The 18,012-nt window shown below is 38.9% G+C and overlaps 1 protein-coding gene across 2 annotated transcripts in view; it reads right to left on the reverse strand.

Moving 5' to 3' along the window:
- Positions 1-9,086: 9,086 nt before the first annotated feature.
- The window catches only part of ELOVL4 (ELOVL fatty acid elongase 4), a 37,374-nt gene continuing 28,448 nt past the window's right edge, over positions 9,087-18,012 (reverse strand). For both annotated transcript variants that reach the window (XM_038132787.1, XM_038132788.1), the window contains exons 4-6: positions 16,743-16,914; positions 14,391-14,518; positions 9,087-13,882 (exon numbers count right to left, since the gene is read on the reverse strand). In XM_038132787.1, the coding sequence (XP_037988715.1) occupies positions 13,607-13,882; positions 14,391-14,518; positions 16,743-16,914 (576 nt within the window). In that variant the 3' untranslated portion in view covers positions 9,087-13,606. The remainder of the gene's footprint in view (positions 13,883-14,390; positions 14,519-16,742; positions 16,915-18,012) is intronic.

Here is an 18,012-nt window from a genome sequence, read left to right on the forward strand (position 1 = left end):
AGAAACCATGTGATAAATTGACTGCAGCCTTCATTCCCTGTGCCCCTGTGCCACTGGGAGGAAGGAGGCAGAGGAATCAGGAGTGAAGTTTAGCCTGGGAATAAAGAAGGGGTGGGGACAGGTGTTTTCAAATTTGTTTTTATCTTGCATTTCCCTACTCTGGTGTTAATTGGCAATAAATTAAACTAATTTCCCCAAGTTGAGTCTGTTTTGTCCAGGACAGGAACTGGTGAGTGGTCTCTCCCTGCCCTTATCTTGACCCATGAGCTGTTCATTGCATTTTCTCTCCTCTGCCCCAGCAAAGGAGAGGAGTGATAGAGTGGCTTTAGTGGGCACCGTGCATCCAGCAAGAGTGAACCCACCGCCAGGGGTGTGCCAGCTCAAGCACTAAGCACACAGGCTATTTTACAGAGCAAGCAGAAGTGTTTTTTTTTTTTCTGTGTGATTTCAAGCATGAGCAACAAACACGTATAGCAAAAAATAAATTGGCTTAACCAGCGCTTCAAAGGGTGTGAGCTGCCACCCATGGTAATTTCAGTGTGATTCCTGCCGACTTCCCCTTTGCAAAAGGTCTTTTGAATGAGTCATGCTCTCATCTACTGATGTTCCCGGCTTCTTAAACCACACAACTAACCTTTTGCCTTGGACCCAAAATTTCCAAATTGCTTTTAAAGGGTGATGCTTGTATGTATGTGTGTGTGTGTGTGTGTGTGTGTGTGTGTGTGTGTGTGTGTGTGTGTGTGTGTGTGTGAGATAGGCAATCCCAGCCTGTGCCCCAAGAGACACATCTGGCAGTGGAAAGTCACCATCTTCCCTGGACTTACTCATCTCCCTCATGCTTGCTTTTCCCCTTGAAGGGAAGAAGTGTGTCCTCCCTACCCACAGGCACCAGTTGAGACACAGAGCTGCCAGGAACTCTCCATCTCTTCCTGGGAAGAGGTGCCTTGCCCTTTCCTGATTAGGCTGCATATTTACGATGCTGACCCAAACAGAAAGCCAGGATGAGCAGGCACTTCCTCCTCCTGCTTTACTACTGGCCAGAGGAGGGAGGCACCATGTTTCCAAAATCTCCTTCTTCTGGATCCCCCCATACTAGCTCAGATGCTCCCCACTTATAAAACTTCCAAAATATTTTCTAAAATGCACCACCATTTTTGGTTTTCATTGTGAATGACAATGAGTACTTTTGAAAAGACATAAGGAGCTCCCCATCTCTCCAGGCCTGCAAGGGAAGCTGCAAGGCACTGGCATGGTGGGTGGCAGTGCTTCCCATGGTAGCAGCCCTGTGAAGCCACTCTTTCCCAATGCCTCCAGTGACTGATCCACTTTGGAAAGCAGCTCTTCTGGTTACGTTAACTGTTTAATCCTTTTCTCTCCCTTTCCAGAAGTGACAACTTTTCTATTTGCACCTCCATTGCATCACCACTCCCCTCTACAGCTGCCCTGCATTTTTTTTGCCTAACAGCATGTAATTAATCAGCTCAGGTTTGTAATAAAATATGACGCCCATTTAATAGACTGAGTCACTGGTAGAGCCAAGCAGAATGAGCTGATGGGAAGGATGGCAGCGGAGATAACACAGGGCTGTCAGCAGGCGAGGGGCAGGCCTGCCTTGCATAGCCAGTGCTCTTCAGAGGCAGCCTGGGCAACACCAAGACCAAACCTGCTCATGTTTCCCTGTTGCTTGGTGAGGCTTTGGCATGTTTTCCTGCCTGAGCCAGTGCTGCTGCTGCAGCAGGAGCCAGACTGGTCAGTCCTTTCCATAAGAGGTGGGCACGAACTGAGGGTTAGGCTGGGAATGAGGAAACACAAAGAATGGGTGGAGAGGTGGCTGCCAGCCTTGTGGGGACACTCATTCTCTGGACAGGGTGAAGAGGTTGGACCCCATGTGCTGATGGGCTGCCAGTCTCATCCCTGAGCTGTTGCTGGCTTTTCAAAACGCTTCCATATGTATTTTTTTTGTTGCTGGCTATGGTACTATCACATCACTAATCTTCATTAGAGGGTGATAAAATACTTATATAAAAACACCTCATAAAACCAGCTGATCATTGGCATTATGCTACTCCAAGTGCTCTGGAGTTTCAGGACAGAGGAGTTCTGTGACGTTATAAAAATCTCTCTCCTGTGGCTCAGAGACAGTCAAAGCTAAGGAAGAGCTATTGTGCAGCTGAGAAAGGGTTTTGGGCTTCCACACAGGGAGCTAAACTGGTATATCTGGGAATGCTCATGAATAATACCAGAAAGATGCTGGGCATTTTACAATTTACTTTGCAAGAGCTGTAGAAAAAGTAAAAAGCACAGCACCATGACTGGGAAGGTGGGCGTCCGTGTTTGTACATCTAGACATACATAGCAAACATAAACACTTTCTGATTTTCTGGCTAACACAACTGCTGTTATACTACAAGCTTTTAAAGCAAAATTATTTTATCTCCATTTCCAGGAATTATGACTATTTCCACGTGACTGCTTTTCAGCTGTTTGTTAGAAAATGCTTATCTAGAGTTTTTTTTATGATGTAAGCTAATTACATCCCAAATTAAAAAAAGACCTTATTAGCGAATAAGATACAGGGATTTGGCATTTGATTTCAGCATTCAGCACAATTCCTGTTTAATGCTGCGCAAACTAATTCAGTCTCTTATCCCAGACCAGAAACTGCGAAAGCCGTGACGGTACAAATCACGCGTTGCAGCACGTTCATCGCACGAGAAGATTCAGGGTGCTCTGGGCATGGGCGGGAGAGCAAAAGCTCTGCCAGTTCTCAGTGGTTCTCCACACCACCATGTCCCAGGAGGCAGCAGTGGCTGCAGGATCTCATTTCCAGCCCCACAGTGTGACAAGTCCTGCGCTGAGCTTGCAGATGCAGCACTAGCCCTGTATTAGCCTGCTACACTGCAGAAGGAACAGGATCAAAGGAGAGAGTCATCCTTACCCAAGTCCTTGCAAGTCTTGGTCTTGTTTCTGGTTGTTTACTAGGTATTTCAACCACTTTGTAAATGTCTCTCTTTATTTTTTTTCCCTTGGAAAAAAAAATTTACAAAGAGCTAAGGCTAACACAAATTACCTGCTGTGTTTTTTACTGTTGAATTAATAATCTCCTTACTTTATAGCCCTGCCAGGAGGGATAACACTATTGTTAAGGCATGACACCACACTGCAGAAAGGGTGTCTGCTCAAAACTTGTTTAGTCCTCTCATCCTTGCCTGTAAATCACTGGAAAACATACAAAACCTCTCACAGTTTGCACAGTGGCCATTCAAAGTAAACTCTAAGTCTTCTTATGGTCTCCTTTTCCTGTTAAAGTAAGGAATACCCCAAAGCTAAACAACTGAGAGTGGTCTTTTACCAATGCTGAGGAGCTCTGTAAATATCAGCTTTTGCGGTAGGTACCTGCCAGAAAAGCCATTTTAAGATTGCCCATCAGTTAAAGCTCTAAAGCCGTGGAGGTGGAGCTGCAGAAACGCCCTTCCTATAGATGCCAGGACATTATTTAGCTCTTCCTTAGAAAACATCAGAAGTTAGGAAGGGCTCCAAGTTTTCCCAAGGAAACACTGTAATGAAACGCATCATCCAGCTGTCATTGCCTTCACCACCACTCACCTGTATTCATCCCTTCATCCTGCAATCTGGTGACAGCTCGCAGGTTGTGCAAACCTGCTGAATTCAAGTGCTACCCAAAAAATGTTTTGCAAGTGGATGCAGTTTCCAGCTATGGGAATCTTCACTTTCTCTAAATCACTAAATCACCTGGAACAGATATTCGACATCTGCTATTTTTATTTCTTTACATATTTAAGTTGCTGCTCAGTCAATCCCAGAAGTCCTCAAAGGTAAACCAGTCCCAAGAAATAGGATTGACCACTGATGAGAATATTGACATTTTAAAAGTGGCTCAGGGCTGAATATTGCTATGATTTCTTATTCTTTCAACTTTCATAGGACAGCAGGGCCATCTCACTGGGAGTGGGTCAATTCCTCCTTGCCAGCATAAAATGCTCCTTTTGCTATGGAATTTCCACTTTCAAGACCTGAAATTCTTGCATAAACATTCAGATTGAATTATAACAGCTGAAAAAAATAAAGAAATATAGTTAATTAGCCCACCCTCACCTCTGATTGAGTGTATCATCAATGTCTTCTCTAAAGCATTCTTCACAACTGTAATGGCTAGTTTATCTAAGCATCAAAGAGAAACAAGCTCCAGCTGGGAATTTAGAGCTAGATACTTATTTTCCTAATATGAATAGCATTAATAAGCAAAAATGAGGGCATTTATTAATTCAGTTGCTTTAGCTACTGAAATAGAAGAGGGCATAAAAAGAACAGTAAGTAATAACCTCAATGAGCAGAGTTCAGGGATTTTTCTTTAACTTATTCCTCAATGCTGAAGAAAGACATGACAAAGTTGTAATGAATGAAATGACTTTTAAAACTTACTTAGATCAGAAAATAGAACACAAACAATCTGTTGATTTTTTTCATTTATTTTTATGAATTCCTAGTTTCTAAACATAGCTTTTGCAGCTAATAATTTCTATATCCTGGCCTAGTCACTGTACTGAAGAAAAGCTGTTAACTGTATTGACTCTGTGGCAGATTATGGAATTCTTTTAAATTTCTAATTTAGATCCAGAATGGACTGCTCACCAGGTCACAATGATGTTGAGAACTAATCTTGGTGTCTGGCATTATGCTTATAATGGGAAATTTACTCAGTGAAGGAGGCACTGCACAGCATTCTACTGCTGTTTCAACAAACAAAGAATTGAATTGCCTCAAGATGTCATGCTGCCAAAATTGCTACACCAAAAATTAAATTGAGAACAGCGTCTCAAATCCTTTGTCTGGCTAAAACATCATATTATTTTCAACATCCTTGCAATGCAAAAGCAAGCAGACCACTAAAGCTTTGTTCCTACAGCACGTTTTTACTCCTCATGAAAATATGCATCAAGAGGTAATGTGAAGAAAATAATATCAAGAATATTTTTGTCAGATGAAAATACCCACTTATTCACCAGTCAGTTAAAATTCCTAACAAAATACATTACAAAGTAAATGTATTCCTTCTACTTAGTCTCCTACTGAGCTGAGCAGCCATCTTCTAATACTCGCCCTGAATTGCAGAGAGTCCAGTGCTGCTCCTTGGTAGCCAGCAGCTGGACCAGAGACTGGCAAAGTCAGACTCAAGGTGTTGAAAGAATGAAAAATGGTCTCACTGCCAAAAATGTGCTGAAATACATTTTGAAAGGCACCCTGTGAGTCTGAGTATGAAAAAAATTATAGGCTTTCTTAATCTGGAATTGGGATTGTTCTAATAGTTCAGCTCAAGGATTTTAATAAATCAATCCCTCTGTAGCTTTCAAACAGGCTTCAGACAACACCTTCTGGATACAAGAGATTTTATGGACTTGTGGGACAGGCAACTTATGCCAACTGCTTCTCAAGATGGTACTACAGGGGCATTCCACAGTTCTGGTGCAACTAGAGGCATTGAGGAGAGTTTGAGTCACAAGCATTGCACATACAAGTCTCAGATCTCATCCCTTATCAAAACCAGATTTAATAAAGCGTCATAAAACAAGAAAAAAAAAATCACCCATGCACTGGTCTGCCGCACAAAGTGGAGTTTTCTCTGTAAAAATTCTGCCTTAGCCAACACTGTGTAAGTTCAAAATACGTTGCCACTTCTCCTTCATTGTAAAGCCTTCAAAAAAGAAAAAAACTGACAAAAACAAACCCAAACCAAAACAACAACAAAACAACCGGGTTGAAAAAATTTAAGGGTTTTGGTCCTTATTTTTCTATTTTACTCCAAATTTCATAGCGTGCAATGTGAGGTCTAGATAGTAAATAAATTTTATAAATTCTGTTAGCATCATGGAAAATTCTCACTGAAATAAGTGAAACTTCACCTAAAGAATACCAAAAAGCTTCAAAACTCACAATGAGGGGTTTTACCTGTACAAGAAAACTTACCTGACTTTAAAATAAAAATACCCAAAAGTCAGATTTATAGAAAAATCTGGTATTTATTAAATTGCCATCACAGAAGAGCTCAGTATAAAATCTCTAACAAGGTGGTTTTATAGCACAGCAAACTCTCTGCTTCTCACAGCCAAAGCTCTGGTTATGAATGTACAGTGTGCCTTCATATCATGGAATACAAAACTAGAGTTTGTCCTTGAAGCCCCATATTTGTTAAGCAGGAAGAAAAAATTTAATAAAAGCTGTTCCTTCTATTAGTTTATTGTATCCAGAACTCCCGGTTTTGAGATCATTAAATGAAAAATATTGTTACTACTCAACCTGCTCAGAATGTGAGGCCGCTGTTTGGCATTTCAGACTGCAAGAAAAGCCACTTCACATGCCCCAGTGACCAATCAGCAGTAAACTATTCCCTGAACACATCACAGTCTTCATCCAAGGAGCCACTCTAGCACAGCAGAGAGGCACGCACAGATGAAGTGACTGAAGAGGGCAAAGAGGAAAAAAGGTGAATTTTTCAGTAAAGAACTACCTATTACCTAAAATCTAATTTTCTGAGTAAATCCTAACAATGTGGTGGGGTTTTTCCTATTTAATTGGAGCATTTCCAGCATATTTGGTTTATGTCAAGCAACGAAGAACTGAAAAGTATTCTAGGCTCTTTACAAGTGCTGCATCCAGGGACACTTTTTCTTCAAACTCCGTACCTCATGCTGTCAGCAGAAAATGTTCCGACACCCCATGCCAAATTTGATGTTTTGAGAATAGGTAGAACTACCAAAAAAACCCCATTCCTCATTGGCCCAGGGACTTCTTCTGTGCCATCTGCCAAATGTGTGGAAACCAGGTCAGACATCAATTTCCAGGTGAAATTCTGTTGTTCAGTAAGCAAAATTCCTATCAGGCTGGGTAGACACAGACTGCTGTACCCTGTGCCCAAGAGCAGCATTTGAGGTGCACACAGTGTACCAAATGATGCCATGGATTTGAAACCCTTGACTGTAAAACACCACAAAGTTTACTTTAACATTTTACTCACTTGCAGCTACTACAAGATCCTTCTATGACATACATCCCATTCTGGAATAATTTAGTAAGCAAGCACCTGACCTGAAGATACAAGTACAGAAAAGAAACAAAGCAGTAATAGAAGCTCTGCAAAAATAGGTTTTTAGCAGCTATACAGCAATTTTCAGCTTTGGAGAGCTTTGTGTTACTGCAAGAAACTACTCAGAAGCTCTGAAGATTATTAATGAGAAAATAGAGAGTCCTGCCAGTGCAGGAGTATGATGTTTGTCATTACTTTCACTCCAAGTGTTTGTAGTTAGATAAATCATTCTCTTGATTGTAATTTAGGACAAAGCAAACTTTTATGTACTTCAGAATGTACTTATGCACAAGTACACTACTTGTATACCATTACGGCATCTGTAATGAATACACAACAGTAACAATTATAGTCACTTAACTCCTGCAACATCTAGGGGCAACAGCAAAAACTAGAGGAGCAATTATCTCATGTTCTCTAGCTTTTGGCCCAAGTTTTTCTTGTATTCCTCTAGTTTTCTCTCATAAACATACTCCAAAAAATACTAGCATAACAGCGGTATTCTCGTCAAAAAAATTAAGGTTACATCACTGTAAGAACAATAGCTTTCTAGCTAAAAACAAGGAGGACAGAAAACACTTTGAATAATTTCAAAAATCAATTTTTGTTTAGCAGACTAAAACCTACCTGATTGATTTGACAGATAGCAGTGATGCCATATGAGCTTGTATCAATTCCCATCTATTGAATCAAAATGCAAACAGCTTTTTCTCCCAAAGCAGCACTGACTGTGTGATGCTCTGGCAGGAACTGCCAGCGCTGTTTTATAGTGTGCACTAATCAGGGCCTGGATGATCAAGAGACATAAACTTACCCATCAATAAGTATCTTTGTAATTAAGTCAAATGCAACGTCACTGACATGTCAGGCAGCCAACAGAAAAGTGTGCCTGCATTCATGGGGTGACCTCGAAGTCCCAAGCATAAAAAAAGACACCAAAAGGCACTAGTCCATAGAAGGCACTGCCTTCAAAGCTGTCTTTGAGTACATGCTTCATGTGTGTGTCTGAGAGCAGCCCATGTTCACCCAGTGCTTTGAGCTGAGCAAGAAAACAGGCAATAAAACCCTTCCTCCACCGAACCCTGACTTCCCAGATGTTGAGAAGCAAGTGATACAAAAAGGAAAATTTAACATCAGAGGATCCAGTCTATTCTATCCCATCACCCAATAAATCTGATTTGACCACGTTCTTATTTTTAATTACTGGTGGGGAATGGAGTTATGAGAAAGATGCCTGCAGAGAGAGCCTACCCCAGCACATGTTAATCATCTAAAGGACAAATCTTGTTCTGAACGCTTGGTGTATTTTCTGATTCCAGGGAGGATGTAAGCAGTGGACTGAAGCAATAGCTGAGAATTGTGCAAGACATAATTGACCACACCATATTTTGCTATGATGGCAGACTTGATTCTCTGCTACTTGACATCTGGAGTAGCTATTTGCACTGAGGTTCTAGGAGTGCAACATGGGTGCAACTTGATATTATAAGGTTGATTACAGAGATCATACTTGGCAGACAATGAAGGAACTTACTGTACCCAGCACATGTAACCATGAATTGCACATAATGCCAAAAGTGCTCCAAATTATCTGGGATGAGAGACTTCATTAACACCACACAGCATCCTGCAAAAGCTAACCTTCATGGGCAATTGTATTCCTAATTGTTAACAATTCCAAGACCAAAAAATGAAACTTAGGGGATTTTTTTGTTTGTTTTAAGTGGGCATCCTATTTTCAGTCAGTTCCCTAAGGGTGATTTCAAAGCCACTCTGCTATTATTTGGGGACAATATTCAAAATTAGGGAGTCCCTGTAACCCTAAAATACGAGGATGTGTCACAAAAAATGGTTTTCTCAAACTCCTGGGCAACCAAACAGATTGCATCACACAATCTGCACAATGCTAAAATTAGCAGGAATCTTGAGGCAAGATGGGACGCAGAAGAACATACTACAGAATGTATAAAACCAAACTCAAACAGCATGAAAAAAGTAATGTTTATTTTTAATGTTTACAAAAGCATGAACACCTTATGCAAAAGCAGCACCCTGAACCATACATTTCCCTCAATCCTCCTGGGATATTGGCAGAAAGCAAGTATTTTCTCTGCTTTTTAGTGCTCAACATACTCTGCTGAGGTAAATGGGAACCAACCCACTCATTTCCATGGAGCTCCCTCTGCTTGCATTAGCAAAGGGGCTGGTGCATCAGACTGCAGTGCAATGAGATGTCATATGGGTGTCTAGCTTTAGGTATCAAATTAGATTATTCTGTGTTTCTAACCAAGATAAATACACTATCCAGATAGTTAATTAGTTCCCCATTCTCTTCAATTTTAACTGAAATATATCTCATTTTAAATATGACTCTCAGCCCACACTAGCTTCATGCAAGGTTTAACTTTATGCACCATGAACAGTTTTATTCAAGTTTTTAAGAGATAGCTAGTGCTTGTAAGCTATTTTAGGACCGAGATCTTGCATTACAAAAGCTATCTGTCCTTTCTTACCTCCAGCACATGCAGTTCAAGTGTTTACTCTGAAGAAATGTGCCCTTAGGTTAACCTGAAAAAATGTGCAGCATTTTCATTTTGCCTTCACCTTTTTCTCCTGGTCTGGAGCTGGAAGTAATTGATGGTCCTGTAATCAAATAGGTCATGCTTTGAACTTACAGGGAAACATTTGTTTAATAGTTGGACTCAGTCATCTTAATGGTCTTCTCCAACCTAAATTATTTTAGGACTCTATGATTTATTTTTAGAAGTTTTCTGTTAAACAGAGAATATGATTGCAATGATTTCAAAGACTCACCTGGAGCAAGTTACTCATACTAAAATGATCCCTACCATAATTCAGCATAATTCCCCAGCTACCCTGAGTTGAGATCTCTCCCCTCAGAATCTATAACTGATGCCTCAAAATATTTATTACACTAGTAGAAATGGCTCTGTCTTTTCTGCCATCCTATATCTAAAATAACTGACAAATACTATTTATGTTTGCAAGACTGATAATGGATCTGTGGAAGGAAAACTGCTTCATTTTCCTGCTGGAGCTGTAGGAAGCATTCTATTAGCTCCTGCCAAATTCACATTCAAGAAATATAATTTACTTCACATATTGAAAGAATCTGCTAAGAACCCATACATATATACACACACACGTACACTATGTATGTGTACACATATATACACACATGTATAGATTATTTGTATTTAATTTTACACTGAAAAAGTGCTAACATAATCCAACAACTGTCACTGCTAGAGATGAGGCTAAATGAAACGGTATCACTTATATGGCATCAAATATTTAGAGACTCTGGTCCAAGAGCTTCAGAACTCTTAGCAAAAAATTATCATTCATTGGCAAAAAAAGAAAAGTTTCAAATGGTTTGAATATAATTTTTCAAAAAATTGAAAGGTTTTAGAAGAACAAAACCCCAATGACCCTGTAAAGAATAATTGTACTGCAAAAGATTGTATAATTTGAATTTCAGTACTGTGTATAGAAAATACACATATTAATACATACTTTCATGGCAAAATTTTAAGCTTCCTTAGATTCAAAGATGACTCTAATGAATCTGTCAGTATTTCACATGTGCATTATTGCCTATATTTTGAAAGAGAAAAAGCTGTACAAGTTGAGCCCTGTATTCTGTGAGTCTGGCTGCATAGTCAGAAACAGAAATATTGCACTCAAGACCATGCCTACAAAAATGCACATTTAATAAGGCCATTATATTCAAGATTGCAATGGGAATTGAATTACATGAACAATCAAATATATCATAAATAGACCTAGAAAAGTCATACTGCAAAAGATGTACTCAAAACAGCAGTGTTCCAGTAATTTAAGAACTGGGGTTTTTTCCCCCATGAAATGGCAATCTCTCAAACTGGTTTTATGCACAGGGCCAGACAACATGATGTGTATGTACACATGCATTCTCACAATGAGTTTTTCACCTTTTTTTAGAATTTAACAATTACCCCAGAATTTGATAGTAGACTTCTACTCAAGTTCTGTCAACCATGTTCAAGTTGCAATCAACTTTAATTCACTTCCATGCATGATGAGGGGGAAAAACTTTTTGACTTTCAGTTATTTAAATATTTACCATAAAGCAAGACATAATTCTTAAGTCAGAAAGTGTAGCAAAGACACAATTGAGCCCGTACTGGAATACCCCCCAGTATGCTCTTTCAGAGCTAGATCACATTAAGAGTATCAGTTTACCTGATCTGGCTTATTGAATGAATGACAGAGCAAACAACCAATCTAACACAATTCAAGGAATGATACAGATTTAGAAGTTAGCTGCCCACATCCCATGGCAAATAGAAAGAAGCTACCCTTAAATCAAAGTGGGGTAAATGACCTTGAAATTACAGCAGGGTAACTGCATTCACACCAGTCACTACCTTGGAGTAGCAGGTGTGCTGTAAATCTGCTCTGTAGTTATTTACTCCTTTAGCTACTCCAAAGTTACTGAGTCAGCCAGCATTTTGGCTTGGTTAAGGGTAGTGGCATTTGTCCAAGAAGGAAGGGTAGATCACCATCCCTCTTCCCCATGCCACGCTACGCAAATACGCAGCTATGCAAATGCAAAAAGCATCATTACAAAGGCTGGAGGAATCAGAAGACACAGCAGATAAGAAACTTAATGGTCACATGCATTTGAGTTCAGCAGAGACAACTTTTCACAATTCTACATTCTGCCCAAAAATCCACAGTGGTGGTGATTAGGGATGAACCAACCACCTTCCAGCTGAACCAACTCCAGCATTAGGAATTATTTTTTAATACAACAGACTATATCCAAAACTCTTTTTCCTAAGACCTATTTTCTGGGTTTAGATTTTTTTTAATAAAAAAAGACAAACCTGAGAACCAGAATATGTGACTTACTTGCATATTATAAACAGTCAATGGATGATTGAGATACAAAAATCTATTAAACGTGTCACTCACTTTATACTCACAGTTGTGTGTACTCTTTCTGCACCAATGGTGCCACTTGCCAGATTGTTGCTACCTCTGGATATGTTTTTGAGCAGAGCTGGGCGGGGGGGAATGCATTTGGACAGGAACAATGCAGCTTTTGCAGTGATGGCCAAGGAACACAGAAATTCAGCATATAGTTTCTAATTCCACCCATCTTCTACTCATTGCATGCTAAGCAGCTCAAAATGTATCTCTTAGTAATCACATTATTCAGAAGGTGTATAAATCTTTCCCTATTTTCTTCACAAAAGGAATGGTAAAAAGTCCTTTATGTAACATGTAAATGAAAATCCATCTAAAAGTTTCTACTTATTTTAGCAGTTTTGACTTATAATGGTGGCCTGTCTATCAGCAATACTTTCTGCAAGTGTCTAACAAAAGAGTTTTGACAGGTATCAAGCAATAGCAACGTTTTCAAGGTTTTATGTTTGCTGTACTTAGTACTTTTAAACCTGATTCTCTCTCCCAATAAAGTGATGGTTGGTCTTATAGTTAGCATGACTACCCATGCACACAACATTTCTAAATGGAATTGCATGCTGTTTTCTCTCCACCACGGCATTATCTCACCATTTTGAGTATCAGTCAGTGCCACAGGTTTAATGCAGGTCACGGACAACAAGCAGCAGGCCTATTTTTACTGCTTGCTTCGACCAATATATTCGTTCATATTTACACATTCTTAAAATGTACTCTTGACTTGGCTCTACTAAAAGTACCACTCCAAAATTTCAGTTTACATTAAAATGTTGACTTGATCAAAGGATACCACCAAAAATCCCTTTTGCTCCCAAACACACGTTCTCCTGAATTAGTATTAACGGATATTTAGATTAGAGGACTCCATATTTCAGAAACCAGTTATTTAATGCTCAATATTCTTTTCAGCAGATGAAGAGGTAGGTATATTTCCACACAAGAAAAAAATAATAAAACAAAAACCAAACTGTAACAGATACTCAATTAAATCAAGTAATGTCTGAAAAGTCAAACACTGTTCTGACAGCACATATTTTGTCTGAAGGTACTCTCCAAGGAGGAGAAGAAAAGTTGCAGATTCTGATTAGATAATACATCATAATTTGAAATTTAATAATTTTCTGGAAAGAAAGCACAAGTATTCAAATGCTACTTCCTTTCCCTCCCCCCCCACCCCCCAAGAAATGTGGGTGCCAACAAAACTGCCTGTATCAATGGTAGTATTAACTTTTGGACTGCTAAACATGGAATCAATTGCAATTCTTCCTTACATTCACCGACACCAGCAGTCTACAAGTTTACACAGAGACCATATGCATGATAATTACATAATTACAATAGAAATTCAACTTTAGTGTTGTTCTTAAAACAATCTTCATAAATAATGAAAATATCTGTGTTCTAGCTCTTCAGCAACCTAAGGTTAATTGGTACAGATAGTGTTTTTTTCTTCCTTTTATAAACCAAACTGGAGGTTCCTCACTGCCAACAATGGTTAAGGCCTGGATCAAGTTACTCTCCTTTTGCTTTTCCCTTTTTCTGCTTTTTTCCATTTTCCACCACCGCATTATTTTCTGGTTTGCTTACTCCATTTGCAACAGCACCATTTGCTATTTTGCCATTCTTTACAGGTTCTTTGGGCAGCTTATATGTCCGATAGTAGAAGTTACCGAACAGGAAAATGAAGGTGACAGCATAGAAAATGACACCCCAGTGCATCCATTTAGGGAAAGGACAATCAATATAAATAGACAAGGCTGTGTGGCCAATAGTCACATGGAACTGCACCTGAAAGACAGAAAATACAGAATCAAAAACGTCTGGATATATTCTGTAGGTCTGAGCACAACAATTTATACCAATTCATTAAGTAATGAAAACAGCTGAAATGGGAGGTGGTAGGGAAGCTGTATTTGGCTGTCACATTCATGGAGGGAAATTTATGCTTGACCGGGAGCATCACATTTATTGTAGAATCTGGCATCAGTTTTCAGAAACAGGACAATGAGAAGATAATAAGTGATCTAAATTTTCTCTACATTTTGAAGGTGCTTTTGTTATTCAGTTGAACCAACCAGCAAGGAAGCATTAGACTATAACTCACACAACTCTTATATATGCTGCATATGTTTTTTTCAGAGCTGAATAAATGCTTCCATCTCCAGGAAGTACTCTAATTGAGGAGTGTCAGGCAGAGAACTTTTGGAAAGGGCAGCATCTGACCCAAAGCTCTGCAAATGCAAATCCACACAGAGGCAACAACAGCTTTTATCCCAAAAGGAGGAGAATTACTTACCAATTGCAATATGGTCAAATATCGTTTCCACCACAGGTATTTCTGAAATTTAGGGCCACAAGCTGCTAATCCATAATACATGTACATAATGACATGAATAAATGCATTCATTTGAGCGCCGAAAAAAGCTGTCCAGGAACAGAAGGGAAGACCATCATGTAATTTTGGAAAAGAGGATTCTTTTCTAGTATTACTTGTATCATTATTTTTAATAGGAAAAATTACAAAGCACAGGACTAAAAATTACAAAGCTCAGGATTCCATCTCAAAAATATTGAATAGTATAATACAGACCAGGCAGTCAACATGTGCTGACACAAACAGATGTTAATGCAAGTAGTATGTCACATCTTCAATGTAACTACTTATGCCAAAGCTTCTTAAAATATTTTTGTTGAACAAACATAAGTGACATCTATTCCACATTAGTTGTTGTAGTGTAACTGCAACTGTTTTTCTGAAGGATTATTAAAAGCTTTATTTGACAACATAAAGTATAAAGTACCAGGCTCCGAATTTGAATCTTTTAAACTGTATTTAAATGCAAAAGGTTCACTTCTCAGCAAGAAGTCAAGAAACATACATGGAAGTCTGATTAAGTAGGCCAAAAAAAGCCCATACAAAGCATGACTAGATTCATGTTTAGAAGAACTTTAAGGCATTGCCAGGTGAGTTTGTCTAAATTATTAATCTTTACATTCTTTATTTATGATTTAAAATATCCAGCATTCTTAAATATGTCAGTGTATAGTATAACATTTTCCAGAATGATTCACTTTAGATGCATATTGACAGTTTCATTTGCAATAAGATCTCTTTGCTTTGTCAAGATTAGCAGCCACTTAACAGAAACACGTTATATCCTGTTAAAGTATTCTTACACCGACAGAGAGGATCAAAAATGCTCTAATGTGTAAGATTAGGGCAATACAGACAATAGCTGCTGACATCAAACAGCTCAGATGCCCGTGTGGTCTGGACCCAGTTGTTGTAATAGGGTCTAGTTTATAATAGACCTGTCTATGTAAGCAATGTGCTGTCAACTAGAAAATAGAAGAACACAGATCTCTCCACATTTATGCAGTGGTGCTACATCAATGCAGAAAAGCAACTGCTGCTTTTCCTTTTCCAGGCTCTAGGATATAAAAGGCAGTGCTAGAACACAAAACTTGAAAGAAATTTGGAAACAGTTGTAACTGTTGTATTGAAAATTGCAGATATTTAGCATGAAAATTCTGAAAAGGCAACAAGGGAGTGGGCCTTTTGAGATATCCAGAAAATTTCTAAGCAAGACTACATGTAATCATCCAGTCTCCAATAATCTTATTTTATAGGTGCAGTTGCAAATAAAGATCATTAAACATATGGTTGAGTACCTGCTTCCTGTATATTACATGAGAGAAATTAAAAGGTAGTCAGGAGACACTAAATTTACATATTTCTTCCTTACAATGTAAGTGGCCACTCAGTACTAAATACCTATAGTAAATGGGAGCAAAAACCACCTATGCAGTATTAGTGTGGTTCAAAAAACCCAAAAACAAAACACCAAACTCAAAATATTAGTTTGGTGTTCATAACATGGTATTTTGTGTTTATTATATGATATTTTCAGTGTTGCAAGCCTACAGAGCACACATCAAAGGAATCAGGGCATTTTCCCTGTACCCTCAGCTCTGCAGAGCTTTCTATTTGAGACAAGTCTAAACAACAGGAACAAGAGTACAATGTAGGCAATGAAGGGTGAGGCAAGTAAAATAAACAAAAATAAAATTATTTGATGGAGGCTTTAGAAAAGAAGCAAGGGAAAAAAAGGCTGATAATGAATTTAGACTTCTGTCATTATGAATAGGTTTTAAAATTGAATTGACAGATTTATTGGCTCACCTCCAAGGGAAGGTTTCAGAATTTTATACGTGCCTCTTAATAAAAATAAAAGCAAACCTCAAACTCATATACAATGCCAAAATAACATCTCCATTGTCTTCATTAAATTTGCACACAGAACGTGGCCCACAATTAGATTTTGCATCTCTCTGTATCTGCAAAAATTAAAGTTAAGCAAGACGCATACATCTTTCTGTTTCACACAGATACAGATACTTTCGAAGGCAGAGCTTCAGGTTTGCAATTGATGCCCATGAGGAAAAGAAAAGAAGTTTTGCAATTCATTAGATTATTGCCCTGCTATCTTTTCCTCCCCCATGTTTCCCACAGAAGGAGACTGTATGCATTAATAAACAGTTTTGTGTATTATGAAGTCAAGTCTATAACATTTTCTTCTATTGCTCCCAAACAATAATAATGCTCCCTTCTGCCCAGTCAAAAGCATATAAGAAGAAGGGAACTCACCTTGTCCACCTGCAACCCACTTAATACCAATCCACCACAAGGTGAACATGGTGAAATGGTGATAGACATGAAGGAAGCTAATTTGGTTAAATTTCTTCCTCAGGATGAAGAATACTGTATCCAAATACTCAATTCCTTTAGAGACATAATACCACCATAAAGCAGCAGCTATCTGCAATGAAAAACAGAGACTGTAAGTTTCAGTGATTCCAAGCTGAATGGAATAAAGTTCTCACCATCCAGCTACTGTAAGAGTAGGATACCGCTTCCTTCCCTAAATCTTGGTTAAATGTTGAAGTGGAGTCAAACATCTGACAGCATGAGAACAACAAGAAAATACTCCTTTTATCTGTTCTGGACATGGAAGAAGATTATGGAAGAAGATTATTCTGAGCCTGTTGCTCACACATCACATCTGTAAAAAAGAGCTAATATAGTCAAAAGCTTTGCCATATCTGAACAGTTTACCAGTTAAGCACAGGAAGTTTGTGTCCTCATTCTCTCCTAAGCTTTGCAGAAGAAGTCTGCCACAGGGCTTCCCCCTCTAATGCAGCAACACTTTGATGTGGTCAGAACAATGAGGCAGAAACATGATGATAAAATGAAGTTGCAAAGGTGAAACCTTCAGTACCACAGGCATATGGGTGGGAAGATATCAAAAAAAGTTAGATGCAGCACAGATTTCACATCCTTATAGCATTATTCTCTCAGCTCCTTTTGGCCTGCTCAGTAAGTCCCTGTGTAAAGCAGCATTCCCCCAGGGACTCTCTGCTATTCAGGGAGTAGAAAAAAGATACCATAGGAGCCATACAAACTGAACAGATATCATCCATCTACCCAACAGGGAAGTGTGACACACCCAAAATTCTTTTTCTCATCCACCCATCACAGTGCATCTTGCCCAGGACGCAACACAAACAGGGCTTCCTGCTGAAATTAGAATATTGTCAAAGCAAGTAAAGCCCAGAAGCTCTGTGTAGCAATATGCTAATGCTATGATATGGGAGTATGGTGGTGGTAGGGACTCCCTCCCAGGTCCCAAAACATAGCAACAAGTCTAGTTTTGGCATTGTAAGTCATCCAGCTTGTTATGCAAGGGTGGGACCAGATGGTGACTCACACAGAGAGTAAAAAAAAAAAAAAAAAAAAAAAAGAGCTGGAATTAGTACCACCAGCAAGGAGAGCAGGCAATGAACTAACACACTATTTGTAAGAAGTTGGCCTTGTCTTTCAGGACTCAGTTGATGGTAAATCAGACTTTCTTAACTTA

The sequence above is a fragment of the Motacilla alba genome, chromosome 3, assembly GCF_015832195.1.
Source record: "Motacilla alba alba isolate MOTALB_02 chromosome 3, Motacilla_alba_V1.0_pri, whole genome shotgun sequence".
NCBI classification, from domain to species: domain Eukaryota; kingdom Metazoa; phylum Chordata; class Aves; order Passeriformes; family Motacillidae; genus Motacilla; species Motacilla alba.